This window comes from Acyrthosiphon pisum, chromosome A1 (assembly GCF_005508785.2).
Source record: "Acyrthosiphon pisum isolate AL4f chromosome A1, pea_aphid_22Mar2018_4r6ur, whole genome shotgun sequence".
In the NCBI taxonomy this organism is placed as follows: Eukaryota; Metazoa; Arthropoda; class Insecta; order Hemiptera; family Aphididae; genus Acyrthosiphon; species Acyrthosiphon pisum.
The window spans coordinates 140337512-140363733 of record NC_042494.1 but is presented as its reverse complement, the minus strand read 5'-3'; the positions used below and the strand labels follow the sequence as shown (position 1 = coordinate 140363733).

General features: G+C 26.4%; 1 protein-coding gene across 1 annotated transcript; it reads left to right on the top strand.

The window, feature by feature from the left end:
* The first annotated feature begins 85 nt into the window (after positions 1-85).
* On the top strand, positions 86-26222 carry LOC100169587 (serine/threonine-protein kinase SMG1). The gene is made up of 51 exons (XM_001947088.5): positions 86-727; positions 2121-2233; positions 2319-2488; positions 2552-2633; positions 2701-2748; positions 5921-6046; positions 6142-6380; positions 6464-6621; positions 6680-6831; positions 6916-7094; positions 7198-7349; positions 7440-7587; positions 7758-7899; positions 7983-8210; positions 8271-8411; positions 8585-8721; positions 8788-8993; positions 9070-9257; positions 9864-10183; positions 10247-10388; positions 10519-10629; positions 10696-10904; positions 10976-11132; positions 11203-11355; positions 11428-11666; positions 11731-11990; positions 12063-12370; positions 12660-12842; positions 13689-14138; positions 14280-14507; positions 14576-14660; positions 14724-15266; positions 15333-15495; positions 16406-16559; positions 17065-17184; positions 17249-17517; positions 18171-18597; positions 18671-19175; positions 19235-19431; positions 19608-19793; positions 20462-20698; positions 20760-21048; positions 22368-22667; positions 22731-22888; positions 23005-23169; positions 23330-23480; positions 23602-23762; positions 23911-24073; positions 24135-24278; positions 24344-24450; positions 25519-26222. Exons 1-51 carry the CDS (start codon positions 376-378, stop codon positions 25594-25596), a joined length of 10323 nt encoding a protein of 3440 aa, XP_001947123.2. The 5' UTR covers positions 86-375; the 3' UTR covers positions 25597-26222.

Sequence of the window (26222 nt, the reverse complement as noted above, 5' to 3'; positions counted from 1 at the left end):
ATGGATATAATTAAAACCACGGTTAGTTGTAAATATTATTTCGGTTACTTTGGTCTGGTATCATCAAACGTGATAGCGCATGCGTTTAAACTTACTCCTACCCTCCGCTCATTCATAAGGGAAAACCGCTAGAACCTCGAACTTTCATCCTTTTCGTAATTCTATCAACCCCTGGAGCCCTGAACCCTTCCTATTCATTCAATTCGTGTGTTACATGTGCGCAGGTTCAATGATAATGAATGAAAGTTCTCAATGTAAGTATGACGTTTTTTTTCATGAACGGAATTCGTGATTGGCGCAATGCACTCTCAACTCGTTCCCTTGATAAAGAATCTTGTTACTCTTTCTGAGTGACCATTGTCCATTAAATCGGCTATGAGCGATGTTAAGTTACCAACGATGATCACCATAAAGTCTAAGAGTAAACCAGATGCGGATAAGGTTGCTGTCAATGGTTCCACCGATAAACGACTAGAATCCAGTTCAAACAAGTTGGAAAACGATGTAGCTCCTGTCGATCATTATATGAAGAATGGCTCCTTCAACAAAGATGATTATCGTAACAAAACTACAGGATCATATTATAGAAGCAACAGAGTTTTAGTTAAGAACAGATCTTATAGTGGTGACCAAGGATTTACTTCACGTAAATATTGTGATGACATTCCCAAAAGACGAGATGAATCATTTGACTCCAGATCCATGTATTATACCAATTATCGAAATGGTAAGAAATTAATAACTGTTTTAACCTATTAACTTTGTTGGGATTGAAATTAATTGATAATTTATAGATTATTATTATAGTACAACCACAATTCAGATCATGGATTATTCTTAAATTTTTTTTGTTAACGTAGTGATAAGATGAAAAAATATCACTTCATATCATACCTTTTGAATTCAACTATATAGTTATAATAAATTTTATTAAAATGTATTCTGTTTATACCATTTGATATATTTATATTTACCTAGCTACCAAAAATAGTCCATATTTATGTATTATAATATTGGCAGTTAAATCAATTAACTTGTTGATCAGTGATCACATACCTAGATAAAATAGTAATATTATTTTTATGTTTTGTTTAAAATAAAACATAATAAGCGAAGTAGCTTTCATTTATATTTCATCTACCTATGTAGGTATGACTTTGTACAGTTAACTAATATATTTTATTAATTTTGTCACCTTATTGTGAAATAGGTATATATTATTAACACTTATCTACTTTATATATTCTTCGTATGCTTGAAATTTTTAACAGGTGCAGTAAAAACTTGATTAACTCTCTGTTTTCACCATCATAAAAAATAACAACTTCTCTTTTACTTCTTTTACTTCCGTAAAATATGGAACATTTCTGCTCAAAAAGCTCGAGCCTCAAAGAAACAAAAGTAGATGATAGATTACCTATTTTATTTAGTATTTTTGTATGAAATATGAAATTTGTACACACATTGTAAAATATATATACGTTTATTGGTAAAATTATTGACAACTGTCATAGTCACGGTCCTGACAGTGACGGTTAATCGAATTTCTACTGTACCAATATAGTAATAATCTTACAGAAACATATAGATAGATACAATAAAACAACTTTTAAAATATTCAATATTGAGTTATTAACGTACCTATTGATTTTATATTTTTAATAAATAATAGAGTTACTGTTTGGAATTTAAATACTTTTTTTTATTTATATGTAATTATGAATTTTCCAAAATATTCAAAACTAACATATTTCCAGTGGTGTATTTAAGCCGTGTCCCCTAGGTATTTTGGAGGGACACAGTTATTTTATCATGACATTAGAAAAAAAAAAATTAATTAAATGAAGGCTTGAAATGTCCATTCTTAAGTATATAATGTTATTTTAAATACATTTATCAGTAGTAAACAATTATTATCATTCATACTAAAAAAGAACTAAAAATGTAGATACTTATATTAATTTATTTTATTTCTATTGGTATTCAAATTATTGTTAGCTGCTATACCTATATTGATTTTTGTTTTCTTGTAAATTTTGTTATTATTGATATTTTTATACATATAAATTCAAAAAAATATTAATTACCTATTATTTATTATGTATATTACACAATTTTAGATTCTTTTAGTAATAATGGACCATCTGAGGATTCAAAAATTTCAAAGATTATTAGGAAAATATTAAATGAGGAAGATACTAGAACACTTATAACATTATGCAATCAACTTCAAGTATTTATTTTATGCTAGATAGATTAATTACACTTTATAACTACTTTATATTTATTATTGTTATTTTAATTGTTTGTTTTTATAGGAAGTTTTTGTTCTGCCTGAGAATAAAAAATATATTAGACGCTCTATTGATAACATAGTTGAACACCTTTATGTATGTTTTCATTCAACTACAATTTCATATAATGGCAAGTGCACTGTTGCTAAATGTTTAGGAAAATTTGGACATGCTTTACAATATGATTGTAAAAGGTATAAGACATATAATTTGAAAATACCAAAATATTGTTTACTAACTTCATTATATTATTTAAGGTTTATTGATTTGATGTTTATTAAGTATAATTCAGAACGTAGTAAAGAAGTTAAAACTTTGATAATGCTGGCCTTCTATGAGGTGAGTTGAAAAAAATATTATTTAATAATGGATTTGATTATAATCTAATTGAAATGTATGTTTGAAGTTATCAATGGTTGATCAGAAACGGTCTTATTTGGAAAGTTTGGCATCGGTATGTATTTTATTTGTGTGTTTAATTTTGATTAGTATTTAGATATTATCAACAAAGTTAGGCATCCAATTATTGGTTATTAACAGGGCTTGGAACTAATACGCTAAAAAACATTATATATGTGCATACTTATGCACTAAAAAAGTGCAAATATATAATTATTTTACATAACTTGTAATTATATAGGAATAAACCTGGAGGCCGTGAGCTCTTAGTAAAAATAAATAATTTCTTATAGAAAAAAACTCCATGCTGTTCCATAAAAAAATTATAATTAATACTCTGTATAGTATTGACAATTTGTTTGTTTTTGATTTATATTAAATTATTATAAACGTAATGTACATTAATAATCAATTAAAAAAAAAAAAGTACGCTAAAAATTTTTTAATTTGCAAAAATAGTCTACATACATATTTGTACTATATTATGTAATATGAAACAAATTTGTATCGAATCAGATTTTGAATATGCAACTTCCTAAGAATTATGCAAATACTTGCAATTCCAAGCCCTGGTTATTAATATAATAAAATATTACATTAATACCAGTAACATATTTTAACAATATTTTACGCTTAACAAATAAATTATATTTATACCAATATACCTAAATTTGTATAAATATTTATTTTATTATTCATGTTAAAAATGTATGGTCTTAAGTAGGGTTACCTTTGATTTTAAAGTTATTCAAAACCAGCAGTGCCAGCGCTAGGGGAGGACAAATGGGACATATGTCTAGGGCTCCTAGATTTTTAATTATTATCTTAATACTGTGAAACACATTGATGTTTTACATTAGCAAATTATAAATCTATAAATGTATTATTCTATACCTACTACACATGTATAATATCAATATTATTCCTATCATAAGTTATTTAGGAAAACAATATCTAAATTTAGCCATAATACAAAGTAAATTGTTATCGATGCTAGTAATATTTTGATGATACTCGCTTAGTAGGATTGTAGGAGTATACTATAATAAAATTAATAATATAAATTATTATTATCTCTATAGTTATTGTTTTGAAAGGCTTTCTGTGTATTGTCGTATGCCCGTATTATAGAAGGGGCAAGAGCTATATTCTTAAAATATGTATTTGATTATCTAATTTGTATATGTTCGACATTTGAGTATTTGACTGCAATCCGCTTTACACCTTACAGTATTTTTTCAACAATTTCTGCATAATATTATAAAAGTAAGTTATTATATTTAGTTTATAGTATAGCCGTGTTAAATAATATGTACCTACTGTGTGCGTATCTAGTGTATCAGGATTAGTTTTAATGTATTTTACTGTCTACCACAATTTAAGATAGTACTATCTTAAATTGTGCTGTCTACCACCGCCGTATACTTATATATACTTATACTTACTATTAAATAATTTATTATTTCATTCAAACATTTTGATGAATTTATTTTTTTTTTTTATTGATGGTTTTATAAGTTGTAATCATTTAAATTAATATAAATTAACAAAATAATAAGCCCCACAAATTTATTAACTTATAATTTTCAACACATACGTATTATTTTATTATTTGTAAATAATTTTGTGTTAACACATTACAATAATAAAAAAGTATAAGGATAACCTAATATTATTATTTTTAATGTTTAAAATGCAAATAAAAACAGCATTTTTTTTTAAAAAAAAGCTAGAATTTTGCCTTATTCTGGGTCCAGGGCCCCGCAATACCTAGCACCGGCACTGAAAATCAATTATATAGTAAATGTCAATTTTACCCCATTATTGAGTAACTACTGTAATCGATATGTTAAATTTTATTTCAATGATAAATCATTGTATACAATGAATAAAAATTCTGAAGGAGAACTGTCTGTCGGCCAATATTTCAAAGAATTTATTATTGTACATTTATACTGTTGTTAGTAATATAGTAGGTTGAACTAATTTATTCTAAAACTAATTTACGTTTATTATTATATAATAATAATTAAAATATTAGTAGTTGTTATTAACTTAATAAAAGATTTATACTATAAAAATCTTAAAACTATTTTAAATATTTTAAAAACCTAATTGTGTATAGCATATAATAATTTTAAATCCCAACACAGACTAATATTTTTATATTTAATTTAAATATCTAATTTCAACAAAATTTCAACTTCAAATGTCTGTAAAAGAAAAATTATACTTATGTATTTTTAAAATGAAATGTACTGCCATAAAACATCATTAGAGAACCTTGCATTAAAGTTTCAAGCTTTATCTTTAAAAATTGAAAATGTTATTACTTTTTTGCTACAAAATAATTTGAAAAATGATCATGATTTTGACAAATTTTGAACTTTAAACATCTCTGTGTACGGAAAAGTTGAGTGTATGTTGTCATTGAGTAGGCACTGTAATGGATGTATTAAAATTGAATTCATTGATAAATCATTTTTTGTGATGAAAAAAAATTTTAAATGTTGGAAAATAACCAACTAGATCCATTTTCTTACATTAAAGTTTATGACTAGAGCATTTTTTCTCATGGATTAAGTGTCATCAGAGTTTTGACTCTAAAAAAAAAAATGCACTTAGTTGTTAAATTAATTCATTGTACAGAATCTAAAATTATTCAATTTCATTATTAAACTGCCATAAGCAAACTTACATTATATACATACAATTATAGGTTAGTTTTAAACATAATTTATGCTACATTTTCTTCTGATTAAACTTTAGGAAATGTCTAATAAATAAATAAATATACTTTTATAAGTTACCAGTAGGATGTTTTTCAGTTTTAAATAATTCAACCACTTGTAATTCTTAATTTATAAAGTGAGTAATAACTAATGACCATTAATTTTATATTATAAATGACCTAGGTGCATAATGAGTGATTACTGTTTTTTGTCCAATAATTGTAATATTTTGTATTATTTTTATAATACTGTAATTTAACAATAAAAACTACTCAAGAACATACATGTTTTGAATTCATTATTTCTATTTTTATATAAGTGATTGTTGTGTTATCCGTTTTCTCTAAAATAATTTCCATTTTTGTTATTTTTATTATAATTAATAATTAGGTTCATTAATTAAGCCAACATTTTATTTGATTTTATGTTACTTACCTCATCTAAATATTTTGCTTTTCAACTAACTTGCATACGTTTTTTTTTTTCGTTTTTGAGCTTATACTGGAGAACATGTACTTGACTTTAGAATCAATTGATTCACCTGAATTAATTACAGTCACTGCTGATGTTGCTATAAACTTTTCCCATGTGTACTGCCGAGCTTTCGAACCTTACTTTAAGGTTAGTATTTGTGTACATATTACCAAGAATAATTATACTTAATTATAATAAATATATTTATTTATTATTATTATTTGTATTGTTGATGTTCACAGGACACAGTGGATATATTAGTTGGTTGGCACATTGATACTTCTCAGTCTACAGAAACAAATCAACGTATATCACAATGCATTTTTCGTTTATCAACTTATTGGACTGCTGACATGAGCTTCACTCTTGGCTTACTTGAACAATTATTAGAAGATATGTCTTCAATATCTGACAGTTTTGAGGATAATAACAAAACAAAAAAACTAAGTGAAGATTTAGATAAAATTTTAGCATTTATAAGGTACTATTTCCATTTATTAAAACATACAATTCTTAATGTATGTATAATGTATATGTATTTTACATTATTTTGTTTATGTTTAGAGTATTTAGTATTGTCGCTGAAAGTGTTGGAAAACATTTAAGTCCTAAAAGTTCATCTGTTGTGTCCTGGCCTTTTCTAAGTAATGCACTAATGACTATAATAAAGACTCTGCTTAAATGTGTAGATGTAACTGTTGATGAAAATATTATTGAAGCCGGTAAAAAACTAATACCTATTGTTATTTTTATTTTCATTAATATTTAAATATTTTATAGCTAATAACTGTATTTGGTTGATTCTGGATATTCTTCAATCACAAATGCCTTCAATTAATGACTTAATGATAAAAGTCATTGAAAAAGAAATGCTACATATTGATGAGTTCAAGTTAACTGTTATTGTTTCAATATTCAGAGTGATTTCAAAGGTTTGTCATTCATTTTTATTAATTGAAAATTGTTAAAATTGTACAAATGCCAATAAAAAAAAATATTTATTTTAAATGTATTAGGTTATACGAGAAGGAAGTACAAATCTATCTAAAGAATTTGTTGAGATGTTGTTATGTGGTGATTCACACTTACGTCAATTGAGATTTTTACCATCCGTGAAATTACATGATTCAAATATAGCACTATACCAAAGTTTATTAAGTATGAAAAATGTTTCACTGGTGCTCATAGTTTACAGGTATTTTGTTTTATTATAAGAATAATACTGTTATAATTTTTTTTAAATTTATTGCCAAATAATATAATTTGAATTTTAATAATAACATTATATTTTTTTGTAGGTATATCACAGGAGATTTGGAAAAAGCTTGCCAAACATTAGACCCTAATCTGCCATCATTTTGTGTTGATAATCCATTTAAAGACATTGAATATACACTTGAAGAAGCATCCATTGTTGTTCATATAATTTTAAAAAGTCTAACAGTTATAGGTACAATTTATATATTTCAATATATGATTTAAAATTAATTATTTTTTGTATTTTGTAATGAAGTTAAATTATTATTTTTCCCCAATATAGCCAATGACAGTAATTCTATTATTGGTATGTGGGCACTACAACCAAGTATTTTTGAACTATTATCTACAAAGTTAGATCCAACTATTATCAAAATGAACGACCCTCTGCGTTTTTCATTGATGTTCTTGTTATATTCTCATTGTAAAAAGTAAGAACATATTTAAACTTAAATTAATAAAATTATGTATTTGATTTTTAAAAATTGAATCTAGTTTTTATTTGACAATACATTATTAACAAACAAGTTTATTTTATTATTTTACAGTCGATTCTAATTTATTTTATGTAATTATTTAATTTTACTTCCAATATTTTTAGGCATAACAATTTTGTCGCAAGTAGTCGATTAGTGACAGCTGGAAGAACAAGTGAAAAGTCTCAGCAAAACGTTGAAATTAATTCTCATAAGAGTGGAAATCTTGTGAAAATCTTAAATATCTTTGAAAAATATTTAAAAAGGGTATTTTTTATTATATTATATAGAAATATCCTACATAAAACATTAATACATATTTACTTAGTAAAATAAATTATAATTTTTAGAATGTAAATGTGGATTGTAAGCTATTGGTTTTGAAATGGATATATGAATTACTGATGCACGCTGATAGTGCTAGTTACTTGAACATAATTTTACTTTCACCAGAAATGATTAATATTGTACGTTCTTTAATATATGTAGCATTAAAGCGTAATGAAATTTTATTATTTGACGGCATAGCGCAAATATTAAATATTGTTCTGGGAAATCCTACATTCTGCCAGTCAAAGGTAATTTAAAATTATATATTCAAATATGTTTATATTTTAATTGCATTGTTTTGATTGCAGCCACTTATAGTTGTTGACATTTTAGACTTATGTCTTTCATGTATCAATCTTACTGAACATGATATTAGCAAACAATTCTATGCCTTAATTCATAAAATATCCCTGATTACTGTTTTACAAAATGTATCAATCTGTTCGCTGGTAAGTTTTACACTAGAAATTATAAAAAAAACATATTAACTTGGGTCTTATTTAATGTAAAAATTATCAAATTATATACCATGTATAATTGGATATGGTTGTGAATAATATAGTTTTATTTTAAACAAAAAAATAAACTTATTTTTCTGTACTTTATATTTTTACATAAATAGAAAAACAAAAGCAAATTTAATAAGAAAATTAATCAAATGATGAGTTCCCATATGAGAAGAAAAGCTGTTGTTACATTAAAAACTGAGTATTTCAAAAATTATATGTGTGAAATGATTGAACCTAATACCAATAATAAGTAAATAAATAATAATTTTTTTATTGAATATTTTTAATTAAAAATGATTTGTTTGTATTTTTCTAGTGATTCTACCACCCATTGGTTATTAGATGTAGTAAACAGTTGTTCTTTTGACATTGATAGTGGCGAGACTGAACTTTTATCTCATGCTCAACACTGTCGTGTTTTTTTATATTTTTGGATTAACTGGGAGGCAGCTAATTTTTGTGTTATAAATCGTCTTCGTACTCCATTTGGAAAGCCTAATTCTACTTTTAGAGCCATTGAAGGTATTATATCAAATAATACATTTTAAGTATCTTTATTTATTTCACCAATAACACAAATATATTTTTAATTTTGTAGGTGGAATTAAAATGTGGGCACGAGATTCAATATCAGCATTAAATGATGAAACAAAAGTTAAACACACAGAAGGCAAATTAAATAATCTTAGATATACTAGAAATTTAGTGGCATTCATAGAATGTTTAGAGAAATCTGTTTGCAATGCTATTGATGGTACTGCAACTGCTCTGCCAACTGCACAAAAAGTAAGTGTTTAAAAATTTAGATAGGACTAGCAGTTTTATTTTAATATCTTTAAACTTGAATTTCTTCTTTAAAGAAAAAATGTTTAATCTACATCTTTTTTACAGTAAGATATTACACAATCTGTAGTTTTTAGCACAATATGTTAAGCAATTAAATAATTAAATGTACATGCATATTTGAACGAGAAGCCACCCATTAGTGACACTTGTGCTGGGAAATATTTAATAATCTATTTTATTATTATTATTTTTTTAATCGTTTAATCACAAATCTACATCTTAAACTTAAATTATTGAACATTGAACAAATTTTAAAATCTTGATATTTCATAATTATTCATCAATTATTTATATTTTTTTATTATAAGAACACTAAATAGTGATGGGTTTAAATCCAGCATTAGTTAGTTGTTAAAACTAAACAAATACATTTTATATTCAGAGAGGAGCAATGATTGTATTTATTTGTTTACATGAATGTGTGTTTTTTTTTCCTAAAGACCACTTTTGTCACTAATGTTGTGATATTAGTTACAAGTTAAAATTTTTTGGCTAAAAAATAAAATACACCAATTTATTACATACATTTTTTTATATATTTTTTAGCCGGTTAGACATTTTTTTCATACAAATCGTAATACTTGTTATGAATGGAATTCAACAATACGCAGTGCAATGCTTGCTGTAGCCTTAAATTCTGGTCTTAGCTCTTCAGCTATTCGTCATGGTCAATATTTAGTTCATCATTTAACAAAACAGAGTGAATTTCCAGTTAAGGAGTTTATTTTAGCTATAATTCAATTAGCTTGGGCTTATAGTAAACTTAAAGAATCAGATTGCATTCGTGGGCTTTATGTGTGGTCTAAAGAAGTTGCTCATTTGAAACTTCCATTTTTGAATATACTTGCTGATCAGGCTAGTGGAAAGTAAGTTGGTAAATAATTTTCTAGTTAGTTAATTATTTTACTTAAATATTATTAATTTTAAAGATTTGAAGAAGCAGCTGAATCATATATGAATTTGCTTACTACAAACTCAGATCAAATAATAATATACCTTAAAGGTGGAGGAGGTTCAATTAATAATATTGAAGGTCCTTTAGAAGTTTTACAAAAATTCATCATTGAACAAGTATATAATACAATTATTTTTAAATTAAATTTATATATTTTCAAAACAAGAGAAGATACAAATCAAAATATGCAATCTATTTCTCTACTTAACTTTTAAAATATTAAGTATTAACACTTGTTTTTTTCAGTTAAAAGAATGTTATATGTCAATTTGTGACTGGAAACCATTAATGGATTGGTCACAAAACGAAGAAAATCTTATACCATCAATTGCAAAAGATAAATATTTTTGGCAAAATGTAAGGATCTGGTGCTTATTAAAAACTAATGCTTATAATAAATAATATTTTACTATTTTTATTTAGAGATATGTCTCTGCTAATGATTTGCAAATTGTTAATGATGTCGAAGAAGGAAATTACAGTTGTATTGATGATTTAGTTAATTGGTCTATTGATGAAAATGCTAAAATAGTAAAAACAAACTGGAATTGCTATGATCTTATAAACCAAATTAAAAGTCGGCTGATGTATGTTGTATTGAAAATGAATATTTCTAAAGGAAAATTAGATACGTATGTAAAATAAAAATATATTTTTGTGTAAATATTTTATTGGTAAAAACATTTTGGATATTTTATTTTAGTGAAAACAAATTAATTGTTGAAGACTGTCGAGAAGTAGTACAGAATCTTCTACAAGAAAGTTTAACAGACAGTCTTTTGGAGTATACACAAGAAGTATCTGTCCTATCTTATGCAATAAACTCACTCTTAGAAAACAGCCCTATACTATTTAATTTAGTATGTTTTTAATTAGATTAAAATGTATTTTAACTAGTTATTTTATAATTTTTTTTATTTTACTATCTAGGTTAATGATATAAGTAATAAATCAGTAAGATCTAATTTACTATGTCAGTCATTGTTGTGGAGTAAACTTCTAGAAAATCAAATGTCAGATTATGAACACAATATTCAACATATAAATAAACCAAAATCTGACACATCATTATTATATTTAAAGGTAATATTCAAATTATTTAAATTAAAATTAGTCAAAATAAACCTTAAAATATTTATATCATTTAATTTGCAGTTGGCTCATGTAGCCCGCAAAGAAGGCAATGTAAACCTAGCTACACGAGGAATGCTTCAATACTTACGATCAAATAGAGCATATGATTTTATAAATCTACCCTCTATGGGAAACAAATCTGAATCTATTTCATGTATGCTACAACAAATTGGAGAACTTCTTGTGGATGATACAAATGCATCACTATGGCCAAATAATCATGCTTTAGTAGTGAGGCAGTTCTCTAAACTTGTCCATCAGTAATACAAATAAATGAAATGCTTGAAAAATAAAAATGTACTAGATTATTATTTTTGTTTTTAGTTGTGTGTCACAAGAACTGGGGATAGAAATGTGCATGAAATCGGCATTTAAGTTATTGGAACAAGCACAATTCAAGAATGACAATGATCTTAAAGAAGATAGTTCTCGAATGTTAATTACATTAGGAAAATGGTTAAATTGTGGAAATAATATTCCTGACAAAACACTTATTAAGTCATCTATTGAAAAATCTGATGTTTTATTGAATTTTTCAAATGAAAATTTATCAAAAACTAGTCAGTTAATTCGTGAAGTCATAAGTATATATTTATTTATACTTTATATTTAAATAATAAATAATAATAATTTTTGTAATTGTATTTATTGTACAGAATCTGATTATACACCTTCAAGTGATTTGGATGAACAAACTTTGATGATTGGTCAACTTTTAAGAATTTCAGTATCATATTGTCCGTCAATGGCTAAAGCATGGAATGAATTAGCAGGCTGGTGTTATAGATTAGGCCGTAGAGTAGTGGATGAAGCGTATAAACGAAATACATATCTGTTGAATGATACAGAGATGGCTACTATAGATGCTTATATTCCTTTCAATGCTACACGAGAGGATCGAGACAAAATATATAGCATTCTTAATGTAGTTACATCTTCGCCACAAGATGATGATGATATTGGTGTATGATATATTTCATGTACTTCTATGATTAAAAACTTTTTTTAGATTTATTATTTTTGGTTTAAAATAAAAATACTAAAAAGTGGCTTTTAAAATTCAGTGTAACTTCTATGGTTATAATAACTAGTGTAACTCACCATTTAGACAGATGTACACATTTATCAAGTTTTATGTTATCCAAAAATAATATTAATATTTCATTTTATTTTTTATCAACTTCTTAAAAAAAGTTTTGATCTTTGGTATACTTTTTTACTCAGTTAATATATAGTAATGTTTTTATTTTCAGAGTGAACATATTTATACTACTGAAACACTAGAATATCAATTACAAAATGTTTTACACTTTGAAGATATAGAGCTTTCTGGATTGATTGATTGGTGGAGAAAATCTCATTCAAGGATTTATGGATATTATCAATTATCTGCTCAAGCTTATTTTAAATACTTACAGCTATGTAACAATCATCAGGTAAATAAATATAACATTTATAAACAAATATACCAGAGGTCTTCAAACTGGAATAATAAAATTCTGAATAATTTCAATATTATTCATCCCAGAATAAAATTATAAAAATATAATTAATACAATTTGTTAGCTCATCAAGCACATTTTCCTGATTAAATGTATATTATTATAATTTAAAACAATTTTGTTCATCTAATTATTTAGTGCAAAAAAAAAGGTCAATGTGCTATGAACATTTTTTGAGAAGCACTGTGCCGTGAATAATAAAAGTTTGAAAACCACTGAAATATACTATAAGGCATAACCTACATTTTTTTTTTTTTTGAACTTAAGCCCGACAACTATGGCCATTAGCTGAATTGGTTTTTGAACGTTTTTTAATGTCGGTAGGGGGGGTACACGTTTGTGTTTTGGTTTGGCAGAATTTTTGATTGGGCACCCGTAGGTATCTGCCATGCCCGTTTGGGGGATGGCAGCACTTGTTCTCCGGACACCGTGACTTGCCCAAAGAAAAATGCTGCCCGTGACCAAGGAATCGAGCCGGCGTCGGCTGCGTTGCAACCGACGCCTTAGACCGCTCGGCCACTCCATCCCCTACCTACATTTTTATACAACTATTATTTTAATTTTAGCTTAAAGTTTTAAAAAAATGTTTTTAGTCGTTAAAACAATTATTGATATTTAAACTTGTGAAATTAATTCAGTTGATTTCAAGATATGTGGTTTACCTTTAACATATCATGGTATTTTAATTCAATTTATGACATTGACACTTTACTGAGGAAATTATGGTATAAATATATAAAATGATTGGTAATTCTTAATAAATATTTTAATATTATTTAGGAGGAGTCTATTGCAGCAACATTGAGATTATTACGTCTTACTGTTAAACATGCTCTTGAACTTCAAGGTTCATTAGAAGAAGGCCTAAGCAATACACCAACACAGCCATGGCGTTCCATTATACCTCAACTATTTTCAAGACTTTCTCACCCTGAACCTTATGTTAGACGTACCGTGTCTGAATTACTTTGTCGTTTAGCCATTGATGTACCCCATTTGATTACATTCCCTGCAGTTGTTGGATCTGATACCGGTCTCAGTACTATAAATGAAATACCTTCTTCAAGTTTGTTGAAATCTAGTAAAGAGGTTGGAGATGAAACAAATTCAGTACATGAAGAATTTGATAGTAATGAAGAAGACGATGAGGATTTAAAAATTGGACAAGATGAACAGGCTATGGTGTTGGAAGACTGTTTCCATTCAATGGTCAATACACTATCAAAACAGGTATTTAAAATAACGAATAAGTACATTACTACAAACAATATACACTTAATGTATCAATACTTTTTTTAAATTATGTACATACAACCAAAATTTGATTTTAACCAGTTACTTTAAATAATAAACATTTAATTTTATATTTAGGCCGGTGAAATGATTTCTGAAGTACGGGTTTTAGTGTCTGAATTGAGGAGAATTACATTATTGTGGGATGAATTATGGTTAGGAACATTAGTGCAACGTCAAACCGATATAAGTAGACGTATTAGTCAACTAGAAGCAGAGCTAAACAAAACTGAAAATCATCCACATCTTACAGATATAGAAAAAGAACACATTTCTGTTGAAAAATACACTATGTTACTTAAACCAGTAATATATTTTATTTTATCATTTTCGTAATTGTTAACAATTTTATTAAACAATAAACATTTTTATAGATTCTTTTTATATTTGAACAATTACATGCAATTACTTCTGTTAAAGCTGAAACACCTCACGAAGAATGGTTTCAAGATAAATTCGGTAATTTACTACAAATTATATGCAATAATAATAATTATTAATTTGAGAGTTTATATTTTTTAGGGTCATATATTTCTCATATGTTAGATAAATTACGAAGACCTACAGATTCAGTTAACATAAATGTACAAGAAGTATGGAAGTCTATAAAAAATTTGCAGAGTAATCTACAATCTCGCATAAGCAAAAGAGGTTCATATTCTTTGAAAATGGAAACAATTAGTCCTGTCCTTGCCAATCTTAAAGATACAAAAATTGCCATGCCAGGCGTTGAACGAGTTGTTACAGTTGCTTCCATTCATAATAATGTGGCAATTTTACCTACATTTACTAAACCAAAGAAATTAATATTCTATGGATCTGATGGCAAAGTATATACATACTTGTTTAAAGGTTTAGAAGATCTACACTTAGATGAACGAATAATGCAACTTTTATGTATTACTAATACATTACTTAGTGGGTCTTCTGATCATTATAGAGCTCACCATTATCCAGTAATACCACTGGGGCCAAGATCTGGTTTAATATCTTGGGTAGATGGTGTTGTACCTATATTTATGTTGTATAAGAGATGGCAACAAAGACAGGCTTCTAACAATGATGGTAATAAATAATAGTTAAAATCTCTTGTAGTCGAATTTACGATTTTATGTGCTCATTTTATCATAGGTGTGAATATGCGTCCCTCAGAATTATTTAACTCCAAATTAACACCATTGTTGAAAGAAAAAGGAATTGTCAATATGGAAAATAGAAAAGAATGGCCATTAAGTATTCTAAAGGATGTATTATTAACTTTGATGAATGAAACACCAAAAAATTTGCTTTCAAAGTATGTATAACTAGTATAAATATAAAAAATATTTTATAGGATATATTATTAGCTTTATAAAATACCGGTTTCATCGTGAGGATATATCCATTAGGCTAATGGGAGCCTTAGTGGAGGACTCGCCACCTAGACAAAAACTGGTTTTTTGCTGTTTTCCCTATAAACTATAAAAATTATTAAAAATCATGAAGTTAGTGAAAATAAAATGTTGAAAGGTCAAAATCTTCAGATAATTAAATGGCTCTCTTAAATTATTTCAAAAATTAAAAAATTAAAAATTAAATTTTTTTAAACTTTTTTGCCCAAAAATATAATTAAATTAAAAAATAAAATATATGGGATCCTTGTCTCTGTAAGTCTAATAAAAAAAAAACAGATTTATGATAAATGTATTATCTCAGAAGATATCTTAATGGGCAACTTCTCACAAGACACTGTACTTTAACAAACACACATTATACGGTATATTACAATATTACTCTGGTGAGGTATTTTTATCCCACAAATCTACTGTTTGAATAATTTTTAATGAATTTTAGTGACAAACTATTTATAAAATATAAAATTCTTATCTGTTAATTACTGTCTTAATTTTTCTTTCATGTATATCACCTCTGAAATATAATTTAAAAAAAATTGAAATAATATAAACAAGAAGAACAATAAATACTATTATTTTTTTTCATTCTGTTATTTTTATTTTTTCCTTGGACAGTGCACTTATAATATGCAAGTGTAAATAAAAATATTGTATTGGGTATATTGTTTGTATTACACTTTTCATTTCTATTCTAAAAATAAAACAAGGTTATGGATTAGTAGCCTATTAATGATAGAATTTTTTTTTCCTAGCCTCTTTAAGTATTTATAGTTGTTTAATTATGTATAATCTATTTGTTTTTTCTTTTAGTGAACTATGGACACAAAGTGTTGATTCTGGTTCTTGGTGGCAATCTACATCATTATATGCAACATCGTTGGCTGTTATGTCTGTAATTGGTTACATTATAGGCTTGGGTGATAGACATTTAGATAATGTACTTGTTAATTTACAAACTGGAGAGGTTCGTTTATTTTTTATTTTTTTTTTGTTCTTAGTTTAGTTTCAGTTTAATTTTGATTGATCTTTTTTAATTTGTGATCCTGGGATGCACAAGTTTACTAAATAGTAAATAGTTAAAGAATGTCATGTGTTAACCCTATATTGAATCAGATCAATACTCACACATTATTTACAGAAAATTATTTTGACTATTTACATAATTGCTACTCACATTCAAACCAAATTTTACTTTATTTATTTATTCATAATGTTTAATAATTTTAACTATTTCTAATTAAAATATATTATGAGTTATGTGCTTTAAATAACTTTAACATAATATAATTAAAAGATTCCTGAAAAATAAAATACTTAGTAAATAACCTTGATGAGGAGAGACCTATGATTAATATAATATAATTTTACATTCTATGTTTTGATTAAATCAAAAGAGTCTAAACCTGTCTTAAGTTACTATTTCTTTATCCCATTATAAATATTTAATTGACAAACTATGGTACTTGCAGGTAGTACACATTGACTATAATGTGTGTTTTGAGAAAGGTAAAACATTACGTGTGCCAGAAAAAGTTCCTTTTAGGTTAACTCCAAACTTAAAAGATGCTCTAGGAGTTACAGGGATTGAGGTAATCTATTATTCATAAATTATTAATACATTTTTTAATTAACACAAATTTTTTTTTTAATCAGGGTAAATTCCGTTTAACGTGTGAACAAGTGATGAAAGTATTGAGAAAAAACAAAGAAACTCTATTAACATTGTTAGAAGCATTTGTTTATGATCCTCTTATTGACTGGACCCCGGGTAATGAAACTGGATATACAGGTGCTGTATATGGTGGAGGTCGATCAATCGTAATGGAAAATCGATTAAACCGACGACAGCTAGAAAAAGAAATTACATTGGCTATGCTTAATGTGCGTATTACAGAAGCCAAATTTGATTGGTTAAATAATAGGTAATTATTGAACAAATATTAATAATCAAAAATCGATCTTCTGTATAGCAGAACCTAACCCAGGTTACATCTAGCATTCTAGGTCACAGTAATAGATTCGTTGATCATTGTTTACACTTTACAATGACAACGATCTGAATGTAGACATTTTCTCAGCCTATATGTCTACAAAATAATTTGCAAGTTTGAAGAAATTCATCAACATTTTAATTAAAATATTCTTAAAACAAAAGATGGCCGTAAGAAAAACTTATGAAGGACCTTGTATTAAAATTTCAATCAAACTAATTGCAAACTAAAATGTTATCATACTTAAGTCTAATAAAAACTAAAAAAAACTTATTTGTGATTCTTAATGTCTATAAATATCTTCAAAAGAGTAAAATAGTTTTTAAATTTTAGTATGTCTACTTTATTTTGATTATTACATTATTTTGAAAAGTTATACAAATACAAACCAGGTCCAATTGTCTATTAAAAACTTCCCTGAAAATTTAGGATTAGATCATTTTTGTTCTGTTAAAAGTTTCTTCACATAAAAAATAAATAAATAAAAACATACATCATTGTAAGACCAATCATTAATACACATTCATAGCTCAGATTTCAGAATCTAAAAAAGAAAAAAATGAATGATGAATAAATTCTTTTAGGGATAATATGTTGGAATCAATGACCAATATTATGGAAAGTTTAAAGAAATTTTTGATTGAAAGAGAAAAATTACAAAAGATGGAAGAAGGTTTAGCCGAAAGTCATCAGCTCATGGCATTGGTTAAAGAAGCTGAAGCATCACCAGCTGGTCAGCATCCACTGTATAAATTGCCAGAACGTTACTTTGCATTACAACAAACCCAAAATATGATGATTGGCGCTACAATGTCACTAAGACAAAAAGTTGAAGACTGTGATTCACGGTTGTCACAGTATGATATGGCTGTACATTTTCTTGGAAGTAGGCAAATTCGTATATTAATTGATCAAGAAGAGTCAAGGTCAATTCAATTATTTAACAATCTTTTATTTGACGATGTGAAAGAGTTTTTACAAAATGCTGGTCAACCTATTTTAATTGAACAAGTAATATTTTATATCAACATTAATTAATTTATTTTTTTATGTATAAGATTTGTAATTATATTTGTTTTTACAGTGTATACAATCAAATGATGATTTAACACTTTTATGCCACCAAAGAAGCAAATTGCTCACGTTGTGTTTAAGATTGCTTTACGATGTACAATGTTTGTTGAATCTGTTTCCAAAATCGCATGTTCGTAATCATCGGCTAACATATTATAGACAATGGTTACAATTGCTAATGGATTGTCCAACAACATCAATGTGTGATCAAATAAAAGAAGAACATAAAATGCTATATTTAGGTGTTCCTAACGCTGAACCCCCAACACCGCAAACAGTAGCATATAACATGCAATTACAGCAAGCTGCTCTAGAAGCAAGTCACAGAACTGCTAAAATTGTAGAACGAATCAGAATAATTGACACAGAAAATGAAATAACTTGTTCATTGTTAAATGATGAAAATTCTATCATTAAAATAAATGAAAACTCAAATGAAGGCCTAGAATTTGTTATTGCTACTGGTTTATGTGCAATAAATAAAAAGTTTTTAATGATGGAGACTTCTACATCAAGTAAGTTTATCTTTAAAAAAAATGTATAGGGAATTACTAACAATAATTTGGATATTTAGATGCAGGGACACAGCTATTAGATATGACTTCAAAAGATGGAGAATGGGTTTTGGTTGACATGTATATGACTACTACTATTGCAGTTAAAATGGTCTCATCCGTATTGACTGATAATGATAATGTTGAATTTGATACTGATTTAGCCTTTGCCTTCAATTGTTTACGTGCAATACAAAACCTTTACTGTAGCCTACAGGTATGATTATAATATGATATAATATAATACATTCAATGCTGCTTCTGATTATTTCTTAAGAATTTTGACTAGATTTCTAACTTTAGAGTACTCAACACTTGCTAAATACTTTAGCTAGTTGATTTATTATATTGAAGAATTATATTACATTAAAGCCTACTGATTTCTTATTATAGAAAATGAACTACAATTTTTTGGATATCATAATGCCAGAAACCATTAAGAAATTATGTGTGGAAGAACCAAGTACAATAACTATTATCACAGAGTTAAACAATGTAATAAACAATTGTTCATTGAACTTCAATGACTTAATAGAACAACTCAATGTTCATCTTAGACATGTGATAATGGGAATGAAGGTAATTTACTTTTTTTTGTTCTTTTAAAATGTCATTAAGAGTAAATCAGCGCATTGTTTATTTTCTCTCTCTAGCTCACGCATAACATAGACAAAATGCAGTTACACAAATTTGTTTTATTTATGTTTTTGAGTAATTTTAAAGTAAAACAATTACCAGTTAAGATAACATGCCTATTTATATCTAGTATTGTTCTAATTTAGTTGCTAATAATTTTTTTATGTCAATAGTTAATTTAAATACAGATAAAATACCTATGGTGGTACTGCAGTTCAAATACTTACACAGAAGAGCCTAAACAGCATGACAAGTTAGATAGGTATCATCAAAGCATTTTGATTCGCATCCTCTGCTCTTTACTTCGCCTATATCGTAGTTCTCCACTTCTTATTGGCTGTTTATCATATACATACATATATAACATAGAACAAAATCAACCAATGAGAAATGGAGAACTACGATATAGGCTGGAGGTGAAGAAGATGTGTATCTACTGCGCAAAACTAGTACAACTGTGATGATACCTATATAATTTGTCATGCTAAACAGTAAACATATTATAGGCTCAACTTTTCTCTCATATTTTTGAATACAATATTTTTTTTTATATATATATAAACACTAAATATGAAAGATTCGATTTATATATATTTTTTGTTTAATTTCAGTCCCCAAATGAAGATTGTCGAACAGTTGTACAACAAGTACGAACAAAATTTGCGGAATTGATAAAAAAACCAGAAAATGTAGTATTATCTCAAGGAGAGATGCTTTTAATTGGATTTAATGGTCTTTTTGAAGATGTATCTTTGGCTAATGAAAATGTCATTAAAATGACATCCAAGCTCAAAGTTTCGACAGCTTGGAAAACTGTCGATCAAATTAGAGAAGCAAAATCATTACTTGTAAGGTGTACCAGTTGATACTTAAATTAAAATACTTATAATTTACTTTATTAATTCATAGGGAGCTGTTATGGATGAAGGCCCTTGCAGCATACTAGATGATATAATGTTTTTGAAGTCTCTTCTTACTATGAAAGAGGTTTTCAACATGTGTGCTGAAGTAGCAATTAACTTTGGAGGTAGAAATACACAATGTCGTAGTGGTTCTCGCTATAACGAAGATATGATATCCAAGCCCGTGAGATGTTTTGTTGCTGATTATTTAACTAAGCGATTATTAGGACTCTTTTCACACACAGTGGCTGTTAATATTTGCTTTTTATTGCAACATACCGGTTTCAATATCAATGGTAACATAATTTGTTCTTTTAAAACCTAATACAATTTTTTAAATTGCGGAAAATCATCTCAGTAAAAAATCTTATTGCTAGAAAAAAAAACCAGTATAAAGATTAATCCATTCTAATTTTATGTACTTACAGCCTTAGTAATAGTTAATATTAATTTAAATGTAGAAAAATATTAATAAATGTTTAAAATATTAATTTAGCTTATTACCATTAGATTAAGTACAAAAGAACATGGTATATTCAAAACTAAATATTAATAAATAATATTAAAATATATATTGATTTTCACAAAAAAAAAAAAAACTATTCAAATATAATAAAAAAAAAAATTAAATTATGTAAAATAAAAATAATAAATAATTACAACATTTATAATGCTACGCGGCACTTTATCAAATTACATTTTGAACAACACCATCAAAGTAAACGCAAACAAACTTTTTTGTAATGGATACATATTAATATGACCATTGTCTAGGCTTACAATTTCTATTAAAAATTCACTATAGACATGAATATTATTATCTATTATATGCTTGAAAAAAATCAGAACAAGTATATTATCTCAAATATTGCACCTAGTACCTACAATATAAGAAAAACACTTCTTATTCCTATATACAGGGTGTAACAGATAGAACTGACTTTTGGAATAACTTTTGTTTTAATCAATATTTAAAAAAAAATTTTTTGATACCATAATTTTTATAGCCACTTGCGCTACACGTGTAATAAAAAAAAAATTATTTTAATTTTTTAAAACCGAAAATGAAAAATTTTAAATTTGATTTAATTTTTTTTGAATAAATTCAAAACAGCCAATTTGTGAATCTGATTATAAGAACTATTTGGATGGTAAAAACATTCATCTAAATCAAGTAGTTTATTTTTTAGAATTTTTTTAAATATCAGTATTTTTTTAATTAAATTAATTTGGAATGCTATAACTTTTTTAAAAATATTATTTTTGGAAATTTGCTAACATGAGAATATTTCTAAAACTATTTACTAATCCTATAATTTTATCATTTTTTGTCATAAGTATAAGTAGCAACATTTTTTTTTTTTTTTTTGGTCAGTTCTTTCTGTTACACACTGTATAGTACCTACTATATAGTAATAGTACTATTTAATATTACACCTATTACACCTATTTAATATTTTATCATTAAAATTATTATTAATCAATTTAAGAAGTTTTAAATGGACATAACTTTTTTATACTGCTGATTTTTTTACAATAATTTTTTTTTCCTTGAGGATTTGTTTCCCAAACAACTCAGTTTTTATATTTCATACAATTTTTTGTTGTTCTACAGCTGAATTAGAAAAACGAGATATTGGAGCAGATAGTAAAGTTCCATTAGAAGAACTCTGCAAAAAGTGTATGGAAGAAGGAATTAAAGTTGGTAAATTCAGTCGAGGACAATCGATGGATTTATCATCTTCTTTGACAAAATTAGAAGAAGTTTGGAGAAAAATTGAACGACACACTCATTTGACACACAGAGCTCATCAATCAGACATTGGTGCACAAAGATTGGCCATTCAATATGCAGCCCATTGTTGGCTCCATGCTATCCCAGCTGCTGGGCATTTGGATAACTTGCTCATTCCTGGTGAGTACATAGTTATTCAAAATGTTGAAATCAATTTAATTTATATTCCTTTTACTTTTAAAGATCGTGGTACAATTTTGATGGAATTGAACAATATATTATCGCCATTAGCAGTAATGCAATCTCAAATTATTGAACACATGGAACATAGAAGTTCGTTAACATCAAGTGTTGATCAACGTTTAAAATGGGCTTCAGGGGCAAACCCAACTGTTGTAGAGGTATAATATACTAAGAACATATTGATGATTTAATAATATAGGAATAAAGCATTTCTTAAGTTGTGAATTATAATATAATGTAATACATTTTATACTGTGAAATGTTAACATTTTAGATGGCTAATAATTTTGGAAACAGAATGAAACATGAAAAAATAATGATAGACACCAACCAAAACTTATGCAGTTCTATATTGACAGTAGTCAGTTCTCTGTTGCAAACAGAATCATTATTCACCCGTACTTCAGAAGCTATTTCTGCTGATATTTCATTTTTACAAGTATTTATATTACACAATAATGATTTTTAAAGAACTTTTAAATACAATTAAGTTGTAGTTACCAGTTATTCTAAAAATAATCAATAATCATTCAATATATTATGTAATAACACCAATATGTGTATAAAATAAATACTAATGATTTTATTATTGTTAATAGTTGGTCGAAGATTATCAGAAAGCATGTTACATGGCTACAAATATTGGTATATCAATAACGCCAGAAGAAGAAACCCTTATTAAAGTAGTCCCTATACCTCAGGGACCTATTGAGTGGACTTGGTTGAACAACACGGTTCACATTATTTCTGGTAAATCATCTAATAAATCTAATTGTTTTATATACTGTTATTATTGTGATTTCTCAATAATATTTTATTTGTTAGTTTAATGTGAATTGAATTTATGTAATTTATTCGTCTTTGTGTTTAGACAATGTTCAACAATTAATGGCTGCCCAAGAACCACTCAGATCAGAAATTGCTTGTATTCAAATATTGATTAAAGAACAATTGAATGTTCTTAAATCCACTTTGACATCCCATAATAAAATAATATCCGATGTTCGTTTATTATTAAAGTCATTGACAAAAGTATGTTTAAATATTTTAGAAATTTTATTTAATTGTTTTTGCTATTTACTGTAAAATATTTATTTTCATTTTTTTAAATTCAAAATTATTTAATTGTATATTGTATAATAGAAATAATATACAACTGATTAAATTGTTTATTTTTCAGATTGATAATGTTGGTACAGCTAGTATAAATTATTTAACAAAATATTGTTCTTATTTAGACCATTTAATGTCTTTAATTGAACAATTAACAACAATTAATGAACCAACTATTCAACAAGTGAATGTTCTGCTCGAATCAATACAATCACTTCACAAAAAAACACGTAAATAAATGCCATTGTCCAGTTAAACTAATGTTATACTAATTTATATGTTTTATTTCAGCACAAATTTATGATGATTTATTAACAATCTTGGGTGAAAAGGGATTACTTATAAAACAGCATAAACGTCCACCTTTGGTACGTCAGGATAGCATTTGTTTGTCACCAAGAAAAGGATTACCAAGAGATCCCCATACGGGAAAAGGTATTTGAATTTTAAACAATTTAGTTGGATTGACGGTTGATAAATATCTAAACAATGTTTTTTAGCTGTTCAAAAATGTAACGCATATGCTGTAAGCGTTTGGCGACGTGTAAGAATGAAACTTGAAGGTAGAGATCCAGATCCTGGTCGAAGATCAACTGTTACTGAACAGGTAATAAAAATTGAATGATCTGTGTAATAGTGTGAAAAACAATTTTTTTTTTCAAACTTCAAATTTTATTATAACTTTTTAGTTTTTACTTTGTTTCTATTAAATACATTTTCTGATATTCCAAAAGAAGTGTATTTTTGACACATTATATTTAAATTTTTGAGTAAATCTAATATATTAAATAAATTGAAAATTTTAATGAAAAAACAAAGTATATACTTAATATGTTTCAATATATAAAATCCATTTCAAGTTTAATTGAAGCAGCAATGTTCTTAATTAAGAGGACTAATGCATGTATGTTTTGCTCCATCAAACGTAATACATACCAAATTTTTGTTTAGAAGAATCATGTTTTTGTTGTAAGTTTTAATATTATTACTTTATGTTGACCTATTATCAAATTTAAGGGAAAGAATATTATGTATTCTCTTGTGGTTTTTTTTATATTTTAATTTTAAAAATTTAAAAATGCTTCTTAGTTTTCTATTAAAAATTATTTTTTTTTTTTGAACAGCGAAAAATATTTGTGACAAAAATCACACTAAGTAAATTATTAGTAAAGTTTAATAATTAAATAATTATATATAATAGTACAGTAAAATAATAAAAATTTTTCAATAAATTTTGTGTATTCTTGTTAATGAGCAAAAAAAAAAAAAAAAGGTCTTCCTAGTTTGTGTAAAATTAAGTGATAACACAGATAATATTCTTACCTTTAATTTGATATAGATCAATTTACTGTAATATTTTAACATGCAACACAAAATAGATTCTGCTAAAATCAGGTTTGATATGTTGTACGTTTGTAAGATGGAAAATACCACATGCATCATCATGACCTCTTAATCTAATTTTTCAACAGTAGGATTGTTTTTGTAGTTATATCTATAATAAAAAAGTAAAATTAACTTTTATAAAATTTAACCCTTTAAAAAAAGTTATAATTTGAAAAGCGACTGTTTGAGTGCACATTCTTAATTCCTTTAACTTTGATACTTTATATTTAAAATATTATTCAATTAGTAAAATTATTAAATATATTATTGTAATTTCATATTTTATTAGGTTAATTGGGTGATAAATGAAGCCACGAATCCAGACAATTTGGCACTGCTGTATGAAGGCTGGACACCGTGGGTGTGAATAACCAAAGTTAAAGGCACTTGATGGTGTCTTTTGGGATTGAATTATAAAATACTTTTACTACGACAAATTGAACAATGACCGCGCAAAACCTAAACGAGTTTTATGAACAAAACTACACAGATGGGTTAGCAGTGTGTTTGTCATTTATAAATTACCAATAAATTATATAAAAAAAAAAAAAAAATATTATTAATAATAAAAATAAAAAATCCCATAATTATTAGCCATGAGAAAAAGCAGTTTATTAAAGAAAGATCAGTGTTATTAAAATGGCTATTTAAATGGTATCAGATTAAGGGTAAAGTTGGTGAATATGTCGTAACTCGTAAAAAAAGAGCATTAGTTTGTGGTAATGATTGTCATTTTTTTTTCATTAGCATTAAGTAATTCAATATTTCTTAATATTAGGTCTTTGTTGCGTTTCTAAAAATACATTTACTTTTTCACCACATGTCTATATATATATTTATAATTTTTTTTTTTTTTTTTGTCACAAAATTTGTTTAATTGTAACACATTATTTTTTTCTGGAACAATGTAGATTTATGACTTTTATTTCTGGAACATAAAAAAATTGTAGAAAATTATACTATACAATGAAACATGGTCAATCTTTTTAAAAA

Excerpts from the sequence above, each read along its gene's own strand:
- LOC100169587 (XM_001947088.5), top strand. The coding sequence starts at position 376 with ATGAGCGATGTTAAGTTACCAACGATGATCACCATAAAGTCTAAGAGT. Across the intron at positions 23,481-23,601 it reads CACGGTTCACATTATTTCTG|ACAATGTTCAACAATTAATG; the intron begins GTAAATCATCTA and ends CTTTGTGTTTAG. Across the intron at positions 23,763-23,910 it reads TATTAAAGTCATTGACAAAA|ATTGATAATGTTGGTACAGC; the intron begins GTATGTTTAAAT and ends TTTATTTTTCAG.